At 38.3% G+C, this 27,439-nt stretch overlaps 7 protein-coding genes across 9 annotated transcripts; 1 reads left to right on the top strand and 6 right to left on the bottom strand.

Annotated features, from left to right (window-relative positions):
- Positions 1-464: 464 nt before the first annotated feature.
- On the bottom strand, positions 465-1,377 carry LOC140764739 (uncharacterized). Its single transcript, XM_073103468.1, has one exon. The coding sequence runs from the start codon at positions 1,278-1,280 to the stop codon at positions 756-758; it is 525 nt and encodes a 174-aa protein (XP_072959569.1). The 5' UTR covers positions 1,281-1,377; the 3' UTR covers positions 465-755.
- Positions 1,378-1,778: 401 nt separating this feature from the next.
- Positions 1,779-5,696, bottom strand: LOC140764272 (cytokinin dehydrogenase 3-like). Its single transcript, XM_073102743.1, has 5 exons — positions 4,132-5,696; positions 3,888-4,015; positions 3,527-3,787; positions 3,184-3,446; positions 1,779-2,361 (listed from the first exon to the last, which is right to left on the bottom strand). Exons 1-5 carry the CDS (start codon positions 4,709-4,711, stop codon positions 2,007-2,009), a joined length of 1,587 nt encoding a protein of 528 aa, XP_072958844.1. The 5' UTR covers positions 4,712-5,696; the 3' UTR covers positions 1,779-2,006.
- A 7,375-nt stretch (positions 5,697-13,071) lies between these two features.
- Positions 13,072-15,546, top strand: LOC140765019 (large ribosomal subunit protein uL23). The gene is made up of 4 exons (XM_073103933.1): positions 13,072-13,188; positions 13,987-14,028; positions 14,786-15,149; positions 15,243-15,546. The coding sequence occupies exons 2-4, from the start codon at positions 14,010-14,012 to the stop codon at positions 15,325-15,327; spliced, it is 468 nt and encodes a 155-aa protein (XP_072960034.1). The 5' UTR covers positions 13,072-13,188; positions 13,987-14,009; the 3' UTR covers positions 15,328-15,546.
- A 396-nt stretch (positions 15,547-15,942) lies between these two features.
- LOC140764500 (psbQ-like protein 3, chloroplastic) lies at positions 15,943-18,930 on the bottom strand. Of its 2 annotated transcripts, none has more exons than XM_073103096.1 (3): positions 18,789-18,930; positions 16,441-16,930; positions 15,943-16,358 (listed from the first exon to the last, which is right to left on the bottom strand). In XM_073103096.1, the coding sequence occupies exons 2-3, from the start codon at positions 16,891-16,893 to the stop codon at positions 16,263-16,265; spliced, it is 549 nt and encodes a 182-aa protein (XP_072959197.1). In that variant the 5' UTR covers positions 16,894-16,930; positions 18,789-18,930; the 3' UTR covers positions 15,943-16,262. The 2 variants fall into 2 exon arrangements, with proteins under 2 accessions (XP_072959197.1, XP_072959198.1); XM_073103097.1 differs by having other exon boundaries at positions 16,441-16,903; positions 18,789-18,928.
- LOC140764499 (IAA-amino acid hydrolase ILR1-like 5) lies at positions 18,264-21,087 on the bottom strand. Its single transcript, XM_073103095.1, has 5 exons — positions 20,628-21,087; positions 20,393-20,518; positions 19,439-19,753; positions 19,202-19,330; positions 18,264-18,966 (listed from the first exon to the last, which is right to left on the bottom strand). Exons 1-5 carry the CDS (start codon positions 20,994-20,996, stop codon positions 18,559-18,561), a joined length of 1,347 nt encoding a protein of 448 aa, XP_072959196.1. The 5' UTR covers positions 20,997-21,087; the 3' UTR covers positions 18,264-18,558.
- Positions 21,088-21,616: 529 nt separating this feature from the next.
- LOC140764502 (small ribosomal subunit protein eS17-like) lies at positions 21,617-23,381 on the bottom strand. Of its 2 annotated transcripts, none has more exons than XM_073103098.1 (2): positions 22,907-23,381; positions 21,617-21,855 (listed from the first exon to the last, which is right to left on the bottom strand). In XM_073103098.1, exon 1 carries the CDS (start codon positions 23,329-23,331, stop codon positions 22,912-22,914), a length of 420 nt encoding a protein of 139 aa, XP_072959199.1. In that variant the 5' UTR covers positions 23,332-23,381; the 3' UTR covers positions 21,617-21,855; positions 22,907-22,911. The 2 variants fall into 2 exon arrangements, with proteins under 2 accessions (XP_072959199.1, XP_072959200.1); XM_073103099.1 differs by lacking the exon at positions 21,617-21,855 and adding an exon at positions 22,278-22,632.
- Positions 23,382-25,108: 1,727 nt separating this feature from the next.
- Positions 25,109-27,439, bottom strand: LOC140765253 (probable aquaporin PIP2-2). The gene is made up of 4 exons (XM_073104233.1): positions 27,052-27,439; positions 25,760-26,055; positions 25,487-25,627; positions 25,109-25,399 (listed from the first exon to the last, which is right to left on the bottom strand). Exons 1-4 carry the CDS (start codon positions 27,365-27,367, stop codon positions 25,286-25,288), a joined length of 867 nt encoding a protein of 288 aa, XP_072960334.1. The 5' UTR covers positions 27,368-27,439; the 3' UTR covers positions 25,109-25,285.

The following is a 27,439-nucleotide window of genomic DNA, read 5'->3' as shown; positions in this document are numbered from 1 at the left end:
AATCCAAAAATGCATGTTAAACATTTGTCTTTATAGGACAACTTGTTTATATTTTTACTAGTATTTTCAAATGCTGTTTTCATGAAAGAGAGAACTATCCATGAAAGGCAGGCAAGAGATGCTCTACAAAAAAGAACAATAAAGACTACTGACAGCGAGTATTATTCGTCAAACACTGATAATCTCAACTAAATGGCGAATTGTAGACCATAGGAAACTTTTGGCATGATAAAAGCATGTGAAATTACAAAGAAAATCAACTACTGTTCCCCAAGGTAAGAACAAATAAGTAAATAATTACAAAGTTAAATTCTGCAGCATGAAATAATTTTGCTACCACAACTGAAATTGAGAACCATATCATGCAAAATTCAACTACTTCAAGACATAACACTCCTGCTCGTGCTACCCCTATGGCATTACATTCACAATTCAGAGCAATTATAGACGATATCATCAAACTAAAAGGTGCAGAAACTTAAAAATGGGGATCAACAAAGAAACACTATGAATAACAAATTCAGTGAAGCAAACCAATTTAAAAACCCTCAAAAACTAATCAGAACGACATAAATAAAGAAACAGCAAATTCACCAACCATGTCAGTAGCCAGAAGCACAGGAATGTGAAAGGAACTCGTTAGGAATCGTGTAGGTCAGCACAAACACATATATATTTCCCATGATACTTACGTAATCACCTATACACTGTGTTCCTCAACCCCGAACTCTTGACTTTATTGTGAAACCCTAAACCTAATTCTTCCCATACCCTTCTTTCACCGTATCCATGTCGGCGGCAGGAATTTGAACATATCCCGCCTTCTTCGGGCACTCGTCGTCATCGTCCTCCTCCTCGTAGATCTCGTAGCGATCGGCGACAAGGGACCACGCGAGATACATGACGGCGGCGGTGACGGCACCGCAGCCGAAGCCAAAGAGGAGACCGGCGGCGACGACGACGACATCCTTAGCGCGATTGCGCGGCGAGCTGACGCCGACTTTCTCGGCGGCGGCCGGGAGATTGGCGCGGCGGATCAGGACCTCACGGTCGAGATCGACTGGGGAAGGGTGGAATGGGGTGATAACGCGGTAAATCGAGACGATGGCGGATGGGTGGCGAAAGAAGTAGGCGTCGGCGATGTTGTTATCGGCGGAGAATGAGATGAGGAGGATGTTACAGGGATGAAATGCAACGCCGGGGCGAGCGGAAGCAGGGGAGAGGAGTGAGAATACCGCGGCGAGGATGACAGCAGCGGCGGTGTAGGAGGAGAAGGCCATGTTGAGAGGAGAACGGGGGAGACGAGAAAGCTCTAGAAGAGAAAGGAACAGACGACGGAAGAAAGGGAAAGAAAAAAACCCTCACGGTGCCATTCAAGTTCTACTAACGATGTGATCGATCCGCGCCGTGACTCGTGCCCTCCTTATAAGTTGGGCTCATTTGTTTAAGCTGGACTTTGGGCCCAATTATTTGAAGTATAGCTACCGTTGGGAGGCCCCACCACCTTAGTGGATTAAACTCAATATGGATGGATTAGTCATTAACTCGAGCAAGCGGGTATAAGTTTTTGTGGTCCGACATCTTAATGGGCGGCTAAGTAAGACTATAATAATGTCCAAGTGTATGAAATCTAATTCTTTTGCCGGTCTCCCTAAAACGGCACAAATTTTCCTGCAGTGACAGGTGGATCACGAATCTCTTTAAAAAATGATCTCATATCTACTTAGAAATCTATGCCATCTGACGTAGACATAAAGCCCAAGCAGAGGAGCACCAAATTTGAAACAACAACCAACTTCGTGTATTCATATGAAAAATATATATAGAGAGAGTTTTGCTCCAGTTTTATCTCCCCACCATGTACAAAATTCCAAATTCCCCTTCTTCTTTGGTCCAAAAATGTGAAAATAGGACATAGTAGTAACAGCAGGATCACAGTAACCCCCAATCCCATATCCATAATTTCCAGAGTGAAAGTTTTTCTAGATGCACATAGAGGTTTTAGATCAAATAAAGGAGGTGGCAGAGTAGATCCTAGGGAAGATGCCTTGGCCCGGCCCAAGTATGCAAAGTGGATCGAACCGGGACTTGCGGGCCGCGAACCGATCCCACTGTCGGCCGAAGTGGTTGCGCCATTGCGCCGGGGAGGGGTGGTGGGCTAGGTATTGCTTTGCACCAATACGCGGTCCGGTGGTGGCGGTTTCTACCACCCGGCGGTGGCGGCGAAGGATCTCACAGAGGCAACTTTCGGAGCAATCAGACGGGTTGGCGGACTGGAGCACCCCGACGACGTACATCACCGGTTCCTCACCGGCGGTAGCCTCCTCCTTTGGTAGTACCACTGATGTGTTGGTGTCCCACCTGCAATTACATATTATGTAATTGTCAATACAATTGCCATTGCTCAATGGAGATTTGGAGGGAAAGAACAATTTGAATTGCTAAATTACTTAACAAGATGCAGGAATAGAGGTCGGTTAAAATGTGTCAATCCTTTTTCGACTGTTCTATCAATTTAATTATTAAGATATCAACGTTTGATCTCCTCCTACTATTTGTCACCTCTGAGTGTTACTGATTTTAGAAATTGAGTATAAAATAATACTAAATCTACGAAAAGAGTCACTTTCGAGTTTCTACGGATAGCTTCTCTTTCCTGATGGATGAAAGGAATAGAAAACCTTTTAGCATTGCTACTGTGATGTTTGACCTCGGTCACTGGTGCAGAACCATTTTTATTGGACCACCAGAAAGAGTGTAAATTTGGAGGCATTACATTATTATCACATCATTAAATAAGGCGATCTTATTCTCCTGCACACGAACCGAGGCAGCTGCCCACCTACTACACTACTGCAACCAATAAGCATGGATTCTCTCTACTATATTGTAGAGGGGGGAGGGGAGGCAAAGCTATGTCTCTACTCTCTGGCCTTTTGGCCTTTACTTGCACTGGAACTATATAGTATAGGCCATACTCAAAATGGAAGAAACAATCCACTAGTGAATAAGTAGACATAAAAAATTGTATCCATAAAGCAGAACAGAAGATACCCATATTGTGAAGTAGGTAAGCTCGTTATGGTAAGAATTTATATATATATATATATATATCATGGCATGACAAGAACATGGAAGAGAAAAGAAATAAACTGGTGGTTAAGTGTGAATTATTATTCTTACTTGTCTCTAAGAAGAGGGTATATGAGAATAGGGCCCTTAAAGTCATCTGGGGAGATGTTGTCCATCAGTAAGTCCTTGAACTCTGTGATCCCAGACTTGGGCACAAACATGTTGAGCCAAGGATGGGGAACGTCCCAAAGGCCTCTCCTCCTCAGGCTCATCTCTTCCATCCTCACCCTGTTGAGGAAATCGAAGTAGGAGACCTCCACACTGTATAGATGGGATGGCAGGTAGCTAATTTGCCTTGAGATGTCCTCCACAACCTGAAACAGGGGATGCCCATGAGACTTTAGACCTTTTAGTTAGTCTTGAACTATGGGTAGCCGTAGGCAAGGGACTTCACCTTTTCTACATTGATGTCTTTGACATTGTAGTCATGGACAGCAAACTCTAGGCAGTAGTACAATTTGGAGTGCCCTTTTGAGCCAAACGCAGGGATGAAGTCCAGATGGGCAGGGAAGGCAATGAAGGAACCATGGAGAGATTGCTCATTGAGAACTATGAATCCCTCAACATAGTCTACCAAGTCTGGCATTGAGACCAACAACTCTTGGTCTTTGGTGAAGGTATGGAAGTCATCATAAAAGGCTCTGACCCATTTCACCTAAGGATGTCAAACATTATCCAATGCATTAGAACACAAAGAATAGTATGGGGTTGGAAACTAACTATTAATCAGAAAAATAGAAGCCTTTGGGATTTACCTTGTCAGGGGCTTCTTGAAGTATGATCCTTGCTTTTGTAATAATGCCAAACTGGCCTAGCCCACCAAGAACTGCATAGAAAAGGTCTGGGCTTTTGGTCGGTGAGCATGTCACGAGCTCTCCTTTTCCTACAAAACAATAGAAGGAAATCCACTCTCAAAACATAACAGAAGATAACAAGTGAAGAGTTAAATTCTTCTTCTTCTTCTTCTTCTTCTTCTTCTTCTTCTTCTTCTTCGTTTACCTGTCACCACATCTAGTTGAAGGACATTGCTGATCTGAGGACCATGTTTAAAAGTCTGGCCGCTAATTCCGCCATTGGAAAGAGTTCCACCAATGCTAAGATAGAGATAGTCAGTCCAAGACCTTGGAGCCAGCCCAAACTTCAAACTTTCCTCTAAAAGCTCAATCCAGAGAGCACCACCACTGACATCTGCATAGGAGAAGCCATTTTCTCCTTCTTCTTTCTTGTAGATTTCTATGGAGGAAACGATGGAGTCCATTTCAACAACAATCCCATCAAGAGCTTGAGCTTGGCCATGGATGGAGTGGCCTGCTCCTCTTGCTGCAACTGTGACCTTACTGAAGGATGAAGCAGAGAGGAAGCTGAGAAGCATAGAGATGTCCCCAGGGGACTGGGGCCTCAGGACTGCAGAAGGAGAGTTGAAGAGAAGCCTTCCAAAGTCGAGCGATGAAATATTGGTGGCCTGGAGAAGGTTCAAGGGGCCAAAATCCATAGGGCTCTGGATGAACTTGTATGGAGTGCAGAGAGCTAGGAGGAGGACCAGGACATTAACTCTAGTACAGAACAGAGCAAACTCCATGGGCTCAAATGTGTTCAAATTTCTCAACCAGCAAAGAGAGACAGAAGGTGATAGAACTAGATTTACTGTACTTATATTATTATAGGAAGGTGAGAAAGAGAAACAACTCTTCTAATGCAAAAAGAATTGCTTATCCTTTAGAAGGTTTTCTGCCTCCACCTACAAAAACATGCAAGGACCTCTTTTACAGGGTAAATGCATAGCCCAACAGATCTGGAGAAGGATCAGAGCATGTGCATATTTATGAGTAAGAGTCTAAGAGAACACAGAGGAGAACAAGGGAAGAGAGGAAGGGACACTCTTCAAGTAAATGAAAACAGAAGCTGAGAGGAAGAAGGTGATGATGAACGAGACAAAGAAGCCTTATAGAAGGAACTGAGAGGTTTACACAGCTGAGAGGTTTGATGAAGAACAGAAGAAGAGATAAGGGGTAGCACTAAAAACACCCAAAAGGAGAAGCTGTCACATACCTATAGGATCCCATGTGATATGCAACTACATCTATTCTCTCTTTTAATATGCTCTCTCACCTGTACCACAGAGACCCAACTCCCTACAAAATCTATATCTTGTATACCCAGAATGAAGAGGAAATGAAACCAATCAACCACCCACAGTGTCAAGGAGAGGGAGAAAGGACAGCAGAAACAGAACTCTCCTGTGCCTTTTGCTATAGGTGTCTCTATTTATAGGATCCAGTATGGGGAAGTTAAGTTAAAGTCCAGGCCCCGGTTTCAAATCGTATTTGGATTACAAATCCAGGCATGAAGGATGAAATCATGTGACCCTCATCGTCTCAATCCTCTCTCTCAAGGTTGTACATAGAATATCAGATGGTTATGAAGGACAGACTTCTAGTAAAGGAAAAGATCTTACCGTCTAAGTTAAACAAACTGACAGATGCATGGCATGGATGGTGCAATAAGATAGAAGAAAGAGTTGATAGCCCCAGGAACCAAATCCTTTGCACTAACTATACTCCGCTAGTTACTGTTGTGGCCAGGAACCCCAGCCACAGTGATGATGATTGGCCACCACCCATCCAAGAGGATACCCATAGATTTTCTGGGTTGAATCTGTGAACTTTGTGCAATTGGCAAATGCCAACCCTTTTTTTAAAATTTCCTTCTTTTTGCGTGATTGAACTTGGGCTCGTCCATAGTCTTGTTACATTCCTAACAGTACTGCCAATTTTCTATTCTCTTTCTTTATTATGCTTTCTATCCTCAAGCCTTCACCTTTATGGCATCACCAACCAAGAGAATTAATCACGTTAGTCCAAACCAAGAGAAAAGGTTGGAACTTTTACTACTTGTAAATTTGGCATTCTGAGGCAAATCAAGAGAACAATTGACTTCTGCAAATGAGTGGCATGACATTTTGAAGATCTACAGCTCATAAAGATGGCTTGAAGCCATCCCTGAGTCAATTTTGATGAGTTGGATCATTTTCAAGGAAGGGACATACATAGATCTTGAAGCACCATTATTTGGGGGATAAAGCCATGCATGATTGAAGCTTCCAGGCAAAAATACTGTCAGCATATATGATAAGAGTGGCACAACATTTTGAAGATCTACAACTCCTAAAGATGGATGGCTAGCCATCCCTGAGGTAAATTCTGATGAGTTGGGTCATTTTCAAGGAAAGATATAGATCTTGAAGCACCATTATTTGGGGGGACTTCTACTGTTCTACACATTCATTTTGGATAAAGCCATGATTCAGTGAAGCTTCCGGGCTAAAAACATTTTGGAGCTCATCAGCCTATATAATATGTGGTCTAAATCATGGCAAGCTATAAATATTTTGGCTTATCAAATCTATAGCTGATATATGTTGCATTTAAGACAAAATGGGTTGTCTTAGAAACACACAGGAAATCTTACCCTGGAAAAGTACGAGACAGTTAGTAACATTGCTTAATATACTATTTTTTTAGTCATGGATCGAGTGAAATCAACCGTAAATATATCGAGCAGAACGAATTGCAGGATACTCCTCAATATAATATCACATCACATCACATAATAATAATAATCAAATTTAATTTAAATTCTAAATTCTTAAACATGAGGTATATATATTAGAAATTTGTTAAAAGTATAGTACTTAATTGGATATAATAATAAAAATATATTTATATTTACACTAAAAAAATAAAAATCAACTTAAAAAGTAGAAATGCTAATAATTTAATTTCCACGAAAATAAGTACAATTTATTTTAATACACGAATAAGTTCAAAAGTGTAATATAATAAACTAATAATTTTTCAAAATAAATATTGTATTCGAGGATAAAATAATATATTTACTATGTAAATATTTTAATATTATTAGTAATCTCATATTTTATAAGATAAAATCAAATAGATATTTTCTATATACAATACAATTTTTCTATTGTCGAATATAAAATATTATAATATTTAAAAGTGTTGTTCTGTTACAAGCACTAATATGTAGAATCAAATGTAGAAAGTATAAATATATTCAAATTAGAATAGTATTTTTTATTGCTTAAATAACAAATAATAATGCAATCACATCTCTCTTCCTTATCTATTAATTTGCTCTAAAACATCATTAAATATATGAAAATTTTGATATTTTAATATTCTTAATAATATATTATTTTAAGATAAAGCATATTTATATATAGAAAAAAAAGGCATAAATGTAGAATATATAATTTATAAGGTTTTAACTTCATCCATGGAAATTTTATTAACCAAACAACAAACAAAATCACTGGTACATGTAGTATAAGCTATTAATGATATTTTAGAGCACTCATTTGATTCATTAATATCCAACCTAATTCAGACATCTAAACAGACACATAATTTAACAAATTTAATTGTGAAGATATCCATGCTTAAGCATCAACCTCAAAATTATACCCTTTTTTCTTCAAAAATCTAGGGGACAAGTACTTTGAACCGAACCCAAAATATCTCAAGATATCAATACTGAACCTATTTAAATTCATTGATTCCATTCTAAAACAATAATTCTTCTCTCATCTGTCATCAAGCTGGAATAAAAAGGAGCAAGAGTAGGAAGAACAGTAAATACATGGAATTGCAGTAAGAAGTTCATCATCACTGAAACAAAACAGTTTGGATCAAAAAACTTCATTTAGGAAAGCAGAAGTGTTGGTAATGGAGAAATTACAGTGAATTGTGGTAAACCCAGATATTTGAAATGATGCAATTAAATATTTAAATCTCAGTGGAACACTCAAAAAATCTGCAGACTGAAATTATCAAATTAAGACATCTATTCGGAATAAGAATCTTTGAGGATTAGTTAGATCACAATCTTAGGATAAAGACATTTTAGTCAAAAGATAGAAATTGCAGACGTTCTGTCAACGTTCCTTTCAAAATGACAAGAGGAAATGACGGATTATTCTCGATAAAATGCTGAGAAAAAGAAAGTCCAAAATGCGACAGAGATGGCTTTCTGCTATAAAATGAATATTGTTATGCCAATGTGCACAAAAAAGAAAGGACCAAAAATGGCTTCTATAAACATATCATAATATATTCTAAATATAATCCTAAATATATTACTGAATTGCAATGTGTGACTAACATGTTTCGATATTATATCAATCTGTGATGGTATCTATATTCAAATGATAACGAATTAAGTTACAATATATTTTTGGCCATGAATTATGAAGTTATTTGTGATAAGACAATATAAACGATTGTAAAATTAAGTTACAATTCTATGTAATTTTAAACTGATTTTCTATTTGTATCCAAAACTCAAATAATCACAAATAAATACCATCTTATCCCATATTTTTTATTTGAGCAATTATATATATATATATATATATATATATTTTTTTTTTTTTTTTTTTATATATAACCGAACAACAAATAGAAAATTAGAATTTTTTTTTTTTAAAATAAGTCTTCTTATTATTCCGATCTTAATTTTTTTTTCTTATCACGCAATCCAAGGGCCTAAGTGAGAAACCATCTAAGATGCCTTACTTTAAAGTGACTGACAGGGTACACATTGTGATCCCAATATAGATTTGATCTTACATATTCTGATCACTTTCATATTGTTCTCTCCACCACAACCAAGCCATCGGGAGACCAAGGACTTACCCTACTAGAAACAGAGGTGGGCCACTAGATTTTCTTTAGATCTCCTCCTCTTTTCTTGCACTTTGAAAGGCAATAAGCCTTAATAGTCCATTTCACCATCTGTGAAGAAAGAGCAGGCATACCCTTTTGGAACTACTCAAAAGTGGGAGGATCAGAATAGCTGGGGGCCAGGGAGATTTGAACTTTAATAGCTCAATACACAAAAGCCACCCAAATGGTTGTTATTAGCAAGATGGTGGTCCTCACCTGCTGGTATTAAACACCACCTTCATCTCCATCATTGCACATTAACATTTAAACCAAAAGCCTCCCTTGATTAGTTTCAATAGGCATCTCATCTTTTTTGCAAGTTGTAGTTGCACAGGGGATAAGTTTACACTGAAGTTCTGCTGAAAAAAATAGTAGGTATTGTGAAAAAGAAGAAAAAGAAAGTCTCTTCTATGTAACATGCCATTTTGCATTTGCTTTCAAGCAAGGTGATCAACTTTGCTCGTAGGTTAGATATTCATGCTGATAAGATTATTCAACCTAATGTCCCACTCTATTAGAATCTATTCAACAGGATAAGATTATTCAAAATGATTGTGTCGACATCTGCCCACAATTTGGAGTGAAATTAAAAAGTATAATCATAATATGGCATCATAGAGTTCTAGTGAGTGTTCCTACAAATCAACTTATTACGTACGTCAAAGTTTGAGGGTAACTACGTTTTGAAGCATAAAATTCATTAATTGTGGAGCTGCCAAATCTTTCACTCATGAATACATGCATCTATGCACGCATGTCTGCATGGTGGGGTGTATATCTCTTACAAATAAAAAACAGAAGATGACTATGTTGTCAATGAACAGTCATCTGTTACAAGAGGCACGTTGATTAGGAAGTAGACGATCTTATCTCTATGCTACTATATTAGAGTATTTATTGTTTTAATCTACCACAGCCTTCAAAGGAGCTAGGCCAACATCAACATAGAAAATGAATTAGCTTCGAATCATGTTTCCCCCTTCAATCATTACTTAATCTAATTGTCTTTACTCTGCAATCTTCAACTTGCAGCATTTGTAGAAGACTTTCAAAATCACTTCCCTCTCTCTTGTGATTGATTACATAAAGAGCAGAACAGTGAGTCTGTGGACTTGTTGCATTGACACCGATCCAACTTCATAGGTGATCCTTATTCAATGATGTGATTGCACATACTCTGCAATAAACTGAAGAATTTTTGTCTTATTAATTTCGTTCCTCTAATGATTCTTTCGTAATTCTCCAAAATTTCCTTTCTCTCTCACCCATGAAATATTTCACAATCTTTGCATGTGTTATGAATGCATATATGAGAGAGAGAGAGAGAGAGAGAGAGAGGCCCTCAAGACTAAAATCTCTGTAGAATAGTCCATGAGAAGAAATTCTATTATTGCCAAGGGAGCACTCATTCCCCCACTTGCTTCGTGAAAACAAGACATATGTGCAGCATTTAATTAGATGCTGCTGTCCTCTCTTATTGCTTTCCTTTATTCACGATGTTGGTTGAGATCTTATATCAGCTTAGTTGTCTAGATTGCCTCTATATGTTCCTTTATATTCTCTTCTGGACTCTTCCTGGCTTGCTATTTTGGCCTTGTTATCCCCTTGCCAACATGTTGATGTGAAGGAGCTCCTGAAACATGGAGATTGCATTTCCCAAATTCCAACTTTCTTCCTGTGTTTTGTCCTTTTAAGACTCATGAAAATTCATATGATTCCTATCTCCTTTTTAACCTCAAAAGTGTAGTCTTCTATGTACTGTTCTATTATGTGATGTAGGCCAGGATTACAGTAACACTCAAATCATACTAGCGGAGCATTCTACAGATGTTCGGCTAAAAGATAAGACCTATACATATGTAATTTTAAGTATACTTTTGCAGTTTGGATTTCGCTGTTGTATAGATGAATTATTAACCTTCTCCAGCAACCAAAATGTGTGCACTCTGCAGACTTGAGTTCAACTTGAAATACGTCAAGTATCATTCATTATACTTCGTTACAACACACCGATCTAGACGCGACAATTACTGTTTACAGTGAGTAAAAAGTTTCTGATAAAAATTGTCGATCTAGAAGACTGCATCATTTATTATGAAGGTTTGCCACAACACCATCCTAGTGGAGTGGCTGAGTCATAGAAACAGCCTCTATTAATAGAGGTAAAACTGCATATCTAGCACCCTCTTCCCTCATTCTCGGAATCTAAACCAATCTGCTCTCCATTTTGATTGTTCAATCGTAAGCAAACTAAAATGCACACTAATTTTCAAACTGAACAAAGAATGTAAATCCTAACCAAATTATTTTATTTGCCAATTGGCACTTATGAACTCTTGATTGACAGTGAGTGCTTACATTTGCATCAGTGGTTGAGTCTGTCTAATGACCACGATAGAGTACCAAAAGAAAAGAAAAGAAAAGCTATAGAGAAAAGATTGCCAATTATAACAGCTTACTCAGACTGGACCTATCTTAGAAGTCTTTTAAGTCTAAGGTGCTGAGGTTGAGAGACACATGAGATGTCAGTGCCATCAACTCTCTGGTGGGTAGATGCAAATCTTTCAGCAGATACCAACAGGATCTTTCCTTGGCCCAACAAGTAGTGAAAACTTGTCTTGTATATGTTCCATTCATGCATCCACAGGTATTCATTTGTTTGGATCTCAACATCCATGGGTCCTCTTGCAGTAAACATTTGCACTACTTCTTAGATTGCCCATATCTCACATATATGGAGTATTAGAGGCTTAAATTCAAAGCTTATCTCATACCTAGCGGTACTGAAATCAATACATAACATTACAACTGATGCTGCTACTTTAAAGTCAAAGAAATTTCATCAGCTATGTGTCTTAAGTTCCAAACTTATTCATGCTTTCTTTGCACAAAGATTACATGCGGCACACCCATGGACTACTTACATTGTTTCTAGAGATATCAGAGAAGGCCAACTGCATGTCTTTTATGACATAAAAGCAAATCATTTATTATGTTTCTGCTGACATGGGTGAGATTATCCATGTAGCCAGTGCTGAATATGTTCATTACCTCTCAGAGAATTTACCAGAGTCCCGCTTGGATTACTAACTACGATTCATACTATCTTACAACTATTGAAATCTTTCAGTGGGGCCTCATTAAATTCGCTGAGATTCGTCTCGTTTGTTCAGGAGTCCAAATAAATCGCAGATAAAATCTTCAGCAACCTTTATAGAATATTAGAATCTCTCAACAATTTCTCAAAACAATTGTATTTATTATAATGAAGATTCCCCTCTGATAAGTTATGCTATGCTTGGCATATCCATTCTCACTCATTTTGCTCCAGGAACTTCTCCCATTTGCTTATTTGAAACTTGAATCTATTCCTTTTCCTTCCCAACTACTAAGTTTTAGTGTTGATCTGTGAAGGTAATGTCACCTGATGACTTAATCCAAATCCCCACAAAGGCTTGCTTTTACTTTTCCATCTTCCCCAATCGAATCAATATATTCCTAACAAAAGTTTAAACCTTTTTTTTTTTTCCTCTTATTAGTAGACAAGCACTAGAAATAACAGTCCCATTCCTGCATCAAAGCTTTCAAGGCCATTGTACTAGGTTTCTATCATCAAACTTATGTACCTCTAATCTAGTCGACGATATGAAGAATAATCGCATTATTTTCTTGTAAATAGTAAGTAAATAAAAGAACAGCGTATGATCCACAAAAGAAGTAGGTTTAGCACTAGAGGATTTGACGAGAGAAAATAGAACAATCAAAAGATTTAGTAATGAAAATAAAAGGAGAAAGCATCAATCCTCATTACCTCGGCAAGACAATGGTGACCGATTCCGGAAGGCGTTGGAATTTCTTTTTAATTTTTTTATGGGGGGAGATTTTGGCCTCTCAATTCCAATTCAGGGATTGATAACGAGAAAAGATATAGAATACGTTCATAAATTTTCCACCGTAATTATAAATATAAATGTACTTTAATGGCATAAAATAAGTTCGGAGGTATATAAAATATAATGATAATTCCAGGGTCTAAATGTAAATTATCTCATAAACTTGATATGATAGTGATAGCTATCGTGGCCCATTATGGAATCCCGGCCTGGCCTGGCTTGGCCCAAAGCCATCCAGGGCCAATTTCGTCATTTAACATACTTGGAGAATTCTGTGATCCGAAGATCAGAGACCGTTGATCAGGAATTGGGCGGAGGAGATTCATTCTTGGATTTGCTTTTCTATCTGCGCAACAGTCGGAAGCTAGGGTTTTGGGTAGCGAGCACGGAGAGGAGAGTTGTTGTTCTCCGCTGAAACGGTCAGTCTCTAAACCCTAACCCTAGTTTTCGTGGTGGAATCAAACTCGTATTATAGATTATCGTTTTCAGTATGTTTAATGTGATGTGATAGAGCTTGTTCGCATTTTCGTGACTTCGTGTTATCTGCGTAGTTGCATCGCTTGGATTTCTTTTTGTTTTTACGTGGGTAGTGTTAAAGTTATCGTTTTTTTTCTGGAACAAAGTCGAAAGAAGTCTTGTTAGGTGTACCAAAAGTTCGTTTTTAGGTAGCAATTCCATGCTGTTTGGAGTTTGAAAAATGATATGTGAAGCTTTCTCGGGGGAAAAAGTGTCTTTTTTTTTCACGGGAAAATCCATTCTAGGCAGCATTTTTTCTTTCAATTAAAAGGAATTATTAGCTTTTGTCAGGGGTTCCGATATACTACTCTGTTTTAAGTTTTCTTATACTTAAGAGTTATTACCTACAATGAGATATTCGAATTTACTTCTCTCTAAACTTATTCATAATAATATTCCAACTATTGACCTTCTTTGGACAGGAGCAAGCTAGTCTTTGTAGTCATAGTAGACATTGAAATCCACATATTACCTCAAATAGGTGCTGGGTGTGATTGTTCTAATACCTGAATCTGTTTTGCAAATTTATATATGTGCACTGTAACTAATAGTAAAACAAATGTGGTTTTGATCTTGTGGGATCTTCAGCTTGAAGGTAAGTTGTTTCTTGACGACTGTTTGATCTCTCTAGTTTGTTGATATGTCTTACCAGTAGTTTCCTGCTTGTTTGGATCGCAAGGCTGACACTCTCGTTAATGCAGGTTAAGTGAATCTACTTTTCGAGATGGCGCCACCTGCTAAAGGTAAGACCCGTTCCTGAAACTGAATTAAGATCTAAGTTTAGTGCTTAAAATAGAGTTGAATAGCTGAATAAGGATGTTTCTATTCTGCATGTGGGTAGTTTTCTTGTTGAAGCTTTTGTATCATAGAATTTGAATAAACTATATTGCATTTCCCGAGCTAATTTAAACATGACTTGGTATGGAGAAAGTTAGCTTTATAATACATTTTCCAGGCTGAAATTACGGGGCTTATTTTATAGCCCATTGTATATGGAACTTTGTCCTCAAGAGCTACAAAAGAATATAGTAAAATATAATTTTGTGTCGTCATAATAGAATCTTTTGGATTGAATAATTGATATTTACTGATTTAAAACCCTTATATACATTTAAACTTATGCAATTTGTTTAAATATTTACTAATTCCCATGCTTGAAGTAAATCCAGTTTCTTCAGTGGGCCAACTGTGTTAATCTCTTGTGCAAATGGACATACAAGTGCAAGATTGGCTATAGCTATTATATTTGCCAATGGTCTCTTTGTGTATTTGTTTGTGTTCTAGTGCACTAATTAACTTTTAGCTGATTCACAAGATTCATTTGTTATGCATGATCTTTTCATTTGCTCCTTTATTCTTAATTCTCCTATCTTTGGGGTCTCCATGGTTTGTAGAAGTGGCTCCATTACATGCAATGGCTAAGACAAATTTTGGTTCTGTATGTTATTGAGATTCCTGATTTGTCTTTTTTGTTTATCTTATGCTATTACTATCAAGCAGTTACCACCAAGAAGCCTGATGGCAAAGCGCAGGCTCTCAAGGTTGCTAAGGCTGTGAAGTCAGGGGCTTCAGCCCTCAAAAAGAAGGCCAAGAAGATCCGTACTTCTGTGACTTTCCACAGGCCAAAGACCTTGAAGAAAGACAGAAATCCTAAATATCCCAGAATCAGCGCACCTCCCAGGGACAAGCTAGATCATTATCAGATTCTCAAATATCCCCTGACTACTGAATCAGCCATGAAGAAGATTGAAGACAACAACACCCTTGTATTTATTGTGGACATTCGAGCTGACAAGAAGAAGATTAAGGCAGCCGTGAAGAAGATGTATGACATCCAGGCAAAGAAAGTGAACACCCTAATCAGGTTAGTGTTGCTACCTTTTTCTTTATCTTGGTTTTGTACTTTGAGATAATTGATTGGTGCCTTTCTTGATGGCTTTATTGTTGCTTGTTTTAGGCCTGACGGCACAAAGAAGGCCTTTGTGAGATTGACCCCGGATTTCGATGCTCTTGATGTTGCAAACAAAATTGGAATCATCTAGTCTATTTTGCTAGAGTCTGGCTTTGTAACTGAATGGCAATTTTAGTTTTTGTAATTCAGATGATAAACTTAAACTTTTGTTGGTGACTTACACCCTAGCCTCCTTGTAGGATATGATCTGTTAGTGAAATGTACTATGGCAATATGGCATTCATCCTTTTGTGCTGTCACAAATTATAATCAAGAAGTATTTATATGCTGAGGCAATTAAAGTCTTACCTTTGCTATTTAGTGGGATCATTAACATTTTGTGCATTCCATTCCAAGGCCAAATGGAGATCCATATATATATATATATACCAACAACACCGTGAAGGATGTTATTGAAGGACCATAAAATATTTCCTAAAAATCGACTAATACATGCAATACAATCATTTCCTTTTAAGAATATTACCAAATTACAATAGGCATTATACTTTTATTATTAAGTGCATATATAGTCACAATTTTTCGACACAATATACTTCACTAAATTTTTCTTGTCTACCAAATTGTGATTGATTCTTTTTTATATATATATGAATGAATTATTACAGCACTGTTTCATCTCTCATCTCTGTAATTATACATGTTTATGTGATACGAATACTTAGCATATCCAGGATAAAAGGAGTATGGAAAGATTGCATTTCTGAAAGAACCAAGAAAGAAGTAAAACAAACAAGCCACTGCATTGTTTGGGCTCTGAGCAAAACCTGACATTATAGTTTAGGTCCTTGCTTTCTTTCAGGGCATTTCCTTACAAAAATCGACAATTCTATTAAGATTTTGTGCTGGGAACTGATTAATCTGCAACTAGACAACTTAAGTGTATCAGTAAAAGGGAGAGACTTTGACCATTACTAATCCCGGCTGCTTCTATCTCGTTTTATTTTACTTTCCCTGTAAAATATTTCTTCCTTAATTTGGATGAAATCAAACAATTCAAAGTTGTCAAATTCTAGCAAAAATCTCATTAAGAGTTGTAACAATGTTGTCATAGTATTCTTGTACTCGAACTTCGTCGCGGTCTCTTGCTGCATAATCTAGCTGCAATTGTAGAAAATTCAAGTCAAAACTCAATAGAAATTTTCGTAATGTACGCAAAGATAGTGTGGAGTAATGAACTTACATTCGAGACATTGTTGAAGAGATGGGAGTAGAGCTTCCTTAGCTGCGGCCTCTGACTCCCTGATTTCGCCTGAATTAATGTGTACAGATCTTGCTTAAGGTACGGCGAGCTCTCCCGCAGTGCAAGCTGCAACTCTCGCCATGACTTCGAATCTATAAGAGATTTTATCTCGAGAAGATCTCGGGCATGAGATTTTACCACAGTGTTGGCTTCTGCCGGCGTCTGGTCTGGAACAGTGACTCTGAGGTCAAAAGAGGAAGCAGTGTTTGAAGTGAAGAACAGTTCTTGAAGCAAGAAAGCTGAAGCAGCGGCAGCTGTTGTAGCTAGTTTTCTTCTGTTGATTTGCTTATGGAGATTTTGTGTAATGTGGTCTGATAATGAAGAGCTCCTGGGAGTGGAAGTGAAGCTTGGAGGTCTTCTGGAGCAAAATTGCAATGCCATTGTTGAAGCCATTGCTCCTTGCCTGAAATCAATGAATGGTCCTGAATGGCTGTAACATGTGAAGCCAAGTAATACTGGATAAGGTATCTTCTCTAGAATGGAAAGTCTTCTTTTTATTGGCTAGTGTCAAGGTGAGGACAAGAGACCACTCCAGAAGATATTTCTGGTCTACAATTGCTAACAGTTTCATACTGCAATTATTGATATTCTAATGAGCAACAAGCTATACTATTTATATAATAAGGTGTCATCCTTAAGAGAATAGAAGAATAGATTATTACAAGCTGTTAGCTCTTTCATGCAAGCATTGGAACCAAACAAAGCATATCTAAGACATACAGCTTAGACTTCCAGAAGACCAGAAGACATACATGATGTTTAAGCAATCAGTTAATCTATATGATGAGAAGGTACAGCCTTACTATGATCAAAATTATTGTGCTCATTAAGATACATTTCTGCAATTGCAGTATGCAGTGCTGCTCCAATTGGAAGAACATCTTCATCAATGAAAAAGTAAGGTAGTGCGAAAGTCTTCTTTTCATTGGCCAGTGTCAAGGTGAGGACAAGAGACCATTCCAAAAGATATTTCTGGTCTACAATTGCTAACAGCTCATACTGCAATTATTGATATTCTAATGAGCAACAAGCTATACTAATTATATAATAAAGTGTCATCCTTCAGAGAATAGAAGAATAGATTATTACAAACTGTTAGCTCTTTCATGCAAGCATTGGAACCAAACGCAGCCTATCTAAGACATACAGCTTAGACTTCCAGAAGACCAGAATACATACATGATGTTTAAGCAATCAGTTAATCTATATGATGAGAAGGTACAGCCTTACTATGATCAAAATTATTGTGCTCATTAAGATACATTTCTGCAATTGCAGTATGCAGTGCTGCTCCAATTGGAAGAACATCTTCATCAATGAAAAAGTAAGGGAGTGTGAAAGTCTTCTTTTCATTGGCCAGTGTCAAGGTGAGGAGGACAAGAGACCATTCCAGAAGATATTTCTGGTCTACAATTGCTAACAGCTCAGACTGCAATTATTGATATTCTAATGAGCAACAAGCTATACTAATTATATAATAAAGTGTCATCCTTCAGAGAATAGAAGAGTAGATTATTACAAGCTGTTAGCTCTTTCATGCAAGCATTGGAACCAAACAAAGCATATCTAAGACATACAGCTTAGACTTCCAGAAGACCAGAAGACATACATGATGTTTAAGCAATCAGTTAATCTATATGATGAGAAGGTACAGCCTTACTATGATCAAAATTATTGTGCTCATTAAGATACATTTCTGCAATTGCAGTATGCAGTGCTGCTCCAATTGGAAGAACATCTTCATCAATGAAAAAGTAAGGGAGTGTGAAAGTCTTCTTTTCATTGGCCAGTGTCAAGGTGAGGAGGACAAGAGACCATTCCAGAAGATATTTCTGGTCTACAATTGCTAACAGCTCAGACTGCAATTATTGATATTCTAATGAGCAACAAGCTATACTAATTATATAATAAAGTGTCATCCTTCAGAGAATAGAAGAGTAGATTATTACAAGCTGTTAGCTCTTTCATGCAAGCATTGGAACCAAACGCAGCCTATCTAAGACATACAGCTTAGACTTCCAGAAGACCAGAATACATACATGATGTTTAAGCAATCAGTTAATCTATATGATGAGAAGGTACAGCTTTACTATGATCAAAATTATCGTGCTCATTAAGGTACATTTCTGCAATTGCAGTATGCAGTGCTGCTCCAATTGGAAGAACATCTTCATCAATGAAAAAGTAAGGGGAGTGTGCAGGGTGGACTGAACCAATTTTCTCATTTCTTATCCCAATACCAAACATTACACCAGGAATCAATTGTTGATAGAAGGCAAAATCTTCACCTGCCATTATTTTGTTACCCATCGCCACCATATCTGAACCAAGCAGGAATTTGCCTACACTCTGTACAAAATGATGCAACTTTTCATCATTCATGACCGCAGGATACATCGGGTAATCCTCTTGTTTCATACTGACCACTGCTTTACACCTATGTACAGCTGCTTGGCCTTTTACTACCTGATAAAACATGCATTTATATGAGTAAGGACACAGAGAACAAATTGTAGATATGTGCATGAAATAGTTCTTTAGCTCTGCATGACAACCAAGTATGTTGCTAAATGCTGCAACTATTGTCATATTGATAGAATTGTTAAATAGTTTAGAAACCATATATAGTTTAGTCATATTCCAAATAAGGATATCTTCAAAGTGATTGAATGCAATAAAATTTAATCAAGTAATGACTAACCTCTTCCACCCTTCTCTGTAGCCTGAGTAGGTTTTCCGTAGTAAGACTTCTTAAAGTTCCTCCAAATTTAACAATTGAAGGTGTAACGTCATATCCTTCTCCACCCTTGACATAGGTAACAGAAAGTACCTTCCAGAAATTAAAAAGACAATTAAGATCAAACGTCCTTGAAGTGACAAGAGACAAAGATAACACAGATAACAAAATGTTCGGAGGTTCATGGGAACAAAACCATACTTGGCTGTGAAGGGGGTCATCTTCTCTAGAGATGAGCTGTTGCAATGCTAGAATGGCAAATGATGTAGCAACTATCGGATCAATGGCAAAATGTGGAGTTGCAGCTTCTGCACCTTTACCTTCTATTTTCACTTCAAAGAAACATACGGCAGCCTGTGTGTTACCTGGAAGGGATACTACTGTACCTGTGGGAATTTGATAATCAATATGCATGCCAAAGATTGCTTCCACACCATCAAGAGCACCATCTTTTATCATATGAGATGCACCTGCACCACCTTCCTCTGCTGGTTGGAAAAGCAGTCTTACAGTACCCTGCAACATAAAACATATAGCAGCACACATGAATGTTCGCGGAGCTACATGCCTCCAAGGTTTTATAATAAAATGTCAAAATCATTGATATTGATGTTAAAGACATAAACTTAGCTTGAAAAACAAGTTGAGGTACATCTCACTATTGCAACATCAACAGGAGAGGGGGGGGGATTCCAGAGCAAGCTCTAGGAAACGAGTTATTTATGCAGGATTTGAGCAAATAACTCATCATCCTAATGTAAGTAGGTATCCTGATATTCATCCAATTGCTCTTTTCTAAGAATATTAAGTAACAAACAGAAAACAGAAAAGGAGAAGGAAGAAAGGACAAAGGTGGAAGACTGGAAAGACCTCATTTATGCCTTAGCCTAGGATAATGCAATTTTTCATCATAATGAAATAATATAATGATCATTGCACAAATTCAACTTAAGTTACAATGGGAAAAGAGAGATCCTCATTTCAGATCATAATTCACAAACTGAAGTTAAAATGCTTGAGAATATGATCTAGTTTCGGAGAATTATCTCACACAGAACAGTTACCAAGTAGGAGAAAGAAAAAAAAAAGAACTAGTATGAACACACAAGAGAATGTAACTTTAAGCTAGATATTTATAGACGCACTACCCACTACCTTAAGCCGGTCCTTCCTTTGGTTGAGCAATTTCGCGGCTCCGAGGAGCATCGTGACATGCGCGTCGTGCCCGCATCCATGCATCGCCCCATCCACTTTACTCTTGTGCTCCCATTCCACAAGTTCCTGAAACCCGCGACCGCCAAGATCAAATCTTTACACCAAAATCGCAACCAAACTCACAGATCCTCCAAAACGCATCTCCCAAAGTAACTAATTCACAGAGGGGACGCACCTGGAGAGGAAGGGCGTCCATGTCGGCGCGGAGGGCGACGATGGGGGCATCGCCGGACCCGACCTCGGCGACGACGCCGGTGCCGGCGAATGGGAAGGAATAAGGAACGCCGAGGAGGTCGAGCTGGGCGCGGATTAGAGCGCTGGTGTTGTGCTCTTGGAAGCGGAGCTCTGGGTGCTCATGGAGATTGCGGCGGATGGACAGTAGCCAATCTTTGTCATCCGCCGCTACTTGAAGGAGCTGCGACGCGTAGAGAGCATCGTGGCGGAGGAAGGGAAGAGAAGAAGAGGAGAGAGGGAGAGAGAGGAGTAGAAGGTTAGAGAGCAAGAAGAGGGAGCGATGGCGGATTGGATAAGAGTTCCTCGCCATCAGCACGGTTAGACGGGTGACTGGTCCGAGGACTACTTTGGGGAAAGTATCCCATTAACTCCGGAGAATTTATAACTTCTCTCGGTTATTTTGCATTTCACCACCTACGTTGTGGTCATATTGCACAAAGCCTACCAACTTTCATATAGTTCCCTCTTTTGTTCTTTTTCTCGATCATCACATTGTTGTCGTTTTCTTAACCACGTGTAGAAAATGCAAACGTCGAAACCTGGCACGTGGAAATCGCAAACCATATTTGACTTTATGAAGGATTCGAGGAACTTTCTTTCCAGTGGTTATGTGATTTTATGATCGTTTCTTTGTGTACCTTGGAAGTGGATAGAGTCGAACTTATAGTTTTATCATCTTTTTTAGTTATTTGGGATCATCCTAATTTCTAGATTTCATCCGCAACTCCACCAGATGGTGATACCAACAGCAGGGATTTTGGAAGTCCAAATGTCCAATTCTGAAAGAAAGTTCAGAGACGAACACAGGATTCGGCTCGGTGATAACAGAAATTTTACCTGCAGAAACTAGTGGAAATGGATGAAGATGAGAACATATATAATGATCATAAAAGAAGTGCAGTGAGAATAGAATCTGATAGATTGATAATATTTGGAAGCTCCCATCACACAAGGAGAGAAGGTCGAAGATGCATTAACACAACCAGAGGAGTAAGTTACACTTCTTCGCTACACACACGGCGGAACTAAACTTTGTTGGCCTAGTAAGACTCTATATCAAATTAAGGATCCAGCACTAACAAAAAGGAAGAAGAAGAAGAAGAAGAAGAAGAAGAAGAAAATGTTCTCAGAGGCAGCTGCAATATGCCGGCAGCATGGTATCGCATAACCTGCATAGGCAATAGGTTGGGGGCATAAATGAATCAATGATAAATATAGCTCCTATTAATTCAATAGATGGCATGTAAGTAAGTAAAACAATAACTTACTGAAAGTTTATAAGAGCAAGGAGAAGTAATTTTTGCAGTAATATCTCATTGTTCAACAAAGATGATGTTCCAATTGAGACAATACAACAAAGAAGTTCTAGAAAAAGCTAGTAGCAAATTAGTAAACCACTATGACCTGACGAACAATTAAAACAGAAACTTCAATGAGCTTAATCACTGAGTGGTGCTAGATTTGCTAAACAAAGTATTTAGATACCTGGCCATCACATTCTATGCATAACTCGCTCTAACAAGTTATATTACATCGAACATTTAAATTATACAAAATGCAGTCAGAAATGCATTATGTAAGAGAAACTGCAGAACTCAACAGCAATAAAGATATAAATTGAAAGAGAAAGACATGGCAGTTTAATGTAAACATTTTTTGACAATTCACCACATATAAGGCTTTATTTCCCAAATGGATTTTCAATGTGAAAAACATAATCTACGACACAAGGAAGTTTAAAGAAGTACAATGGGATGTCAAGGCAAACAGTACAAAAAATAAACATAATCTGAATCTTCAAGTAATAAAAAGCATCACAAAACATAATCTATTCACATATTTTGCGATCTTAAATCCAAATCTTATAGATCAATTGCTCTTCTTTCCAGCGGCGATGGATTTAGATTGACACATCATAGAGATATCGTAATAAGCCCACTAACAGTCTGCATAAATACAGGAAAGATGCACATCAAAATAAATGACATTACTCCAAACACTTAAGTTCCAATGTTTAGAAGACGATCACAGTTTCACCGTAAACTAATTTACACGCAAATCAATCTGTAATTGCACTATTCGGCATGTCACAAACATCGAAAGCACTCAATTTTCAAACAACCGTCAATATTGAATCGCAATAAAAAAGAAATTATACTTGTAAGGATCTAGATTGCAACATTAATAAGCCATTTACGAAGAAAAGATATAGATTGTAACCTAAATTAACGACGTCCGCCGAAGGCAGCGCGCCCGGCAAAGACCGGGACGGTGGGTGCATCAGCCTGCTTTTCAACTCCAGGCAGATCCGCCATCCCAAGCGCGGCGAGCATATCGATCGTCTCCTTGTCGACCTCAATGTGATCAACCCTAAGAGCGGACTCGTCGGGGACGAAGTCCATGCGGCGCTCGCGCTCCTCTTCCTGCAGCTTTAGCGAGATGCCGCGCACGGGGCCGCGCTGGATGCGGCGCATGAGGTGGGTGGAGAAACCGGCGATCTTGTTCCGGAGGCGCTTCGAGGGGATGATGGCGACCTCCTCGAGGATCTTCTTGTTCGTGTGGAAGTCGAGGGTCATGCGCGAGTAGTACCGCTCGATCACTTGGCGGGAGGACTTCTTCACCGTCTTCGTGCGAACTCGACCCATGGTTGGCAATGGCCGTGGGTTGATCTCGGCCCGCGGCGGCGGCTAGGGTTTTAAATACGAGGGGATTAGGAAGACAAGGGAGATCCGCGTGGTTAAGGCTTGTGTGATTGGCCGATCGCAATCATCATCTCAGCCGTCCATTATGATTGTACGGTCCAGGCCCAAAGTTTGATGAGGCCAGCCCATCACTAGTTATTTAAGGCCCTTTATAACTGAGCCCATTTAATGTATATTTGACTTAAGAGAAAATGGAGTTTAATTAAATTGTTTGAATTTTTTTTTTTCAAGTAAGAAGTGAATCTAATTTTACATAAATATTTCACTTATTTATTTTATAATTAAATATCAAAATTTACATAGAATTTCTAAATTAACTATTTTTTTCCCCTCACAACCTCTCTACACTATCTTATCGGCTAATCCAATTAAAAATTTTCTCTACTTTTTTCTTTTAAGGAAAATGTTCTCGTCTATATCTTAATAGCATTAAGAACATTTCTTTGTATTGCATTTTCCATTCAGGCTAAAACATCGAAGAAAATTAATGTTTTTTATTTTGAAGACTCATTTGCTTCCATATTAATTTGTAAAAGGAAAAAAAAATAAAGAAGAACTTTTTATTACACAAATAATTCTTCGCGGCAATGCAAACAGAAGAAACTTTATCTACATTCATATTGATCATTTCTTCCACTCGTCAATGCAAAGTTATAAACCTTCTTCCTCTTCGCCATCGAACGCTGCGATGATCGCAAAGTTACTGTAAGCATTTCGATAGTCATGCAAAAGAGAGAACTTTATGAAGAAGGTCAGGTCAGGTCAGGTCAGGTTGGTTAATTCACCTCCGCAGCAAAAGCAACAGCAGCAGCAAGAGAGGAGGAGGAGGAGATCGCGGGAGAAGTCGACCAATCCAGCTAGTTTACTTGGAGGCGAATCCGGATGGCGAGCAGTGGAGGAGGCGAGAAGAGGTGGGTGGTTGGTGCTCTCGTGGCTTCCTTTGCCGGCGGTCACGAGATCCCAGTCGAGATGCTTGAGCACGTAGTTGTCTATGAACGTCTCCCTCAGCGTTAACGAAGGCCATATTTGCATCTCTCTCTCTCTCTCTCTCTCTCTCTCTCTCTCTCTCTCTCTCTCTCTCTCTCTCTCTCTCTCTCTCTCTAATCCTTGGATAAAGGAGTCTTATCGGAAGAGGCCTGGATAAGATTATAAGAATGGCTTTCTTTTGGCGTCGAGGAGACGAGAAGGGGAAGCGTGAAGAGGGGATGCACGTTGGGGGAACTCATTATTATTTTGATATAAACTTTTAAAATATTATAATTGTCAATTAATTCTGTAAAATATTAATAATTTACTCTTTTAGAATTGTCATTATAATTAATCTCATATAAAATAAGATATATTTTGTTGCTAAATATTAAATTATTTTTTAAACTACTTTTAATAACTTATACAAGTGTAAAACAGCTATTATGATATTTTGGGAGAATGCAATGCAAATACCTATAAGTTTTTCTTCAAAAAAAAGTTATTAACTTAGACTTGTCCTTTGCGTTTATTATTCTTCGCACCCTGTTTTTCGATCCTTATCTTTTAGCTGATTGTTTGAAAACAACCCTTTTTAGTCTCTAATATATATATATTGTATTTTTTATATAGTTAAGTTGGTCGTTGTTAAGTTACATATTATTTTATTTTGACACAGTATTTAGAGCTAATTTTTTAAATATAATTTATTAAAAGATCATTAATCATGATCTGGATCCATCTCCCAGATTGGTGATGCGGAATTGGCAATTTGTATAATAATGACAGGATACATATATAATATAAGAGGGTACATCAATATGCAGCCAGTCTTATGCATATCTTACAGTTAGAAATCCTCCATTATTTAACTGCTAACAGCTCGTGATGGAAGAAGACGAAGGAGGTGAAGGTGGCGGAGTTTTAAGGATCATGCATTACTCCGGAAGGACCCCAAAGCCTTGGCCGCACTAGCTCTCAGGACATACTCGTGGTAGGCGGCGGCGATGATGGCGCCGATGAAGGGCCCCACCCAGAACATCCACTGTAACATTAGACAAGTAGACATTTTTAGAAGTATCAAATAACTCAGAGAGATTGTTGAAGAGTTTCTATCAAATACTATATATACCTGATCATCCCAAGCCTTGTCTGTGTTATAGATAACGGCGGCTCCGAAGCTCCTCGCCGGATTGATGCCCGTTCCGGTGATCGGAATCGTGGCCAAGTGAACCATGAACACTGCGAAGCCAATCGGGAGGGGAGCCAACACCTTAACCAGAGAGAGAGAGAGAGAGAGAGAGAGAGATCTTAAAGTCAATCGACTTTATAAGAGCAATGGATTTTATTAAAAAAAAAACAGAGCAACAGTTAAAAACTTCATAAATAAAGTATAAAAGATTACCGGGACATGGGAGTCTCGTGCATTGCGCTTCGAGTCGGTGGCGGAGAAGACAGTGTAGACGAGGACGAAGGTGCCGATGATCTCGGCGGCGAGGCCGGTGCCCTTGGAGTAGCCGGCGGCGAGCTCGTTAGCGCCGCCGCCGTAGCGGACGTAGTAGGCCTTTTGGAAGCCCTTGACGAGGCCAACGCCGCAGACTGCCCCGAGGCATTGGGCCACCACGTACAGCAACGCCCGGGCCAATGAGACCCTCCGTGCCACGAACAACCCAAAGGTCACTGCTGGGTTAATATGACCTCCTGTATACATACACATATACGTAGATGAAATTAAAAACTTAACACGTACTCCCTTAAGCCATTTAATTATAACAAAATTTGCATATAATTAATTTACGATTTACACTCAATATTCTTATTATTTATAAATCAAACCCTATAATTCAGACAGAAAACACTATATTGTTAAATCTCTTAATTAAACTTAACGAAATATTAAATTAAATTAATTATATTTAAAAATTATAAAAATATTTTTAACTAAAATCAAACGAATTTTTATATTTTATTTTAGTTGTTTTTAAAAATAAAAAAGCAGAGTGTTGCATATTAATTTTTCTTAAATATATTACTAATACTCATTCACTAATATTCATTAAATCATCTTAACATTAAACTTATCTTAATATATGGATAAAAATGTCTCCATTTTCTTTTCAGATCCTTCAATTTTCTTCTTTAATGGCCGGATAACTTCTCGTAGTATTATATCTTCAAGAAGAATCTTCTCTAATCCCTTTAAATCCACTTTTTAACATGAGAGGAGAAGAAGTTAGTCAACATTTTTAACAGAAAAACTTAGTAACACAATCATATAATTCAAAGACTACACGTGTCCATTTTTTTTCATTAAGAAAATAAAAATAATAATAGTTAAAGGGGTCAGAATATAAAAAGTATACATCACGAAGTATAACTAACTCACTATTATGAGTCACCCATGAAGAATAAAAAATATATAGAGAAGTTTATCAAAAAACACCTCCCGCTAGTTTTATAGAAGGAACGAAAATTGGAAGGTGAAACAAGAGTATTCAAAATATTCTATTTTTTTTTTATTTTTAAGTATTTTGTTAAGACATTAAAATTAAAATGTCGGGAATAATTAAAGAGAAAAGTGGGGTGTTTTTGATAAAATTTTCAGTGAAATTTTAACTAGAGAGGTGTATTATACACATGCTCATTAATTTCAAACCTGAGGCGCACGTTAAGGGAGAAGGAGAGGAGTCGTCCAACCTGAGATACCAGCAGTGCAGTAGACCAGGATAAAGATCATGCCCCCGAAGGCCCAAGCTATCCCGAGGATCCCGACACCGCCGCAGGCCGCATCGGTGTTGTTGCCGCTGGGGTCGGACTGGCGCTTGTACCCGATCACCGTGGCCACGGTTATGTACAGAAACAGCAGCGTCGCAACGAACTCCGCGATCACCGCCCGGTACAGCGACCACTTGCTCAGCTCCTCCAACCCGACGAGAGGCGCCGGCGGCGGGTCCACGTAGTCCTTCGCAGTGAACGCACCCCCATCCCTTACCCCCTCCACGTCCTTCGCCATCTTTTTTGCAAGAAACCCCTTGGGAAAAGTCGAAACTTGAGAATGGCTTCCTCTTCTTCTTCGGCCTTGCCC

Source organism: Typha angustifolia, chromosome 8 (assembly GCF_048772165.1).
Source record: "Typha angustifolia cultivar Huaian chromosome 8, ASM4877216v1, whole genome shotgun sequence".
NCBI lineage: Eukaryota > Viridiplantae > Streptophyta > Magnoliopsida > Poales > Typhaceae > Typha > Typha angustifolia.
This window is presented reverse-complemented; position numbering and strand designations above follow the sequence as displayed.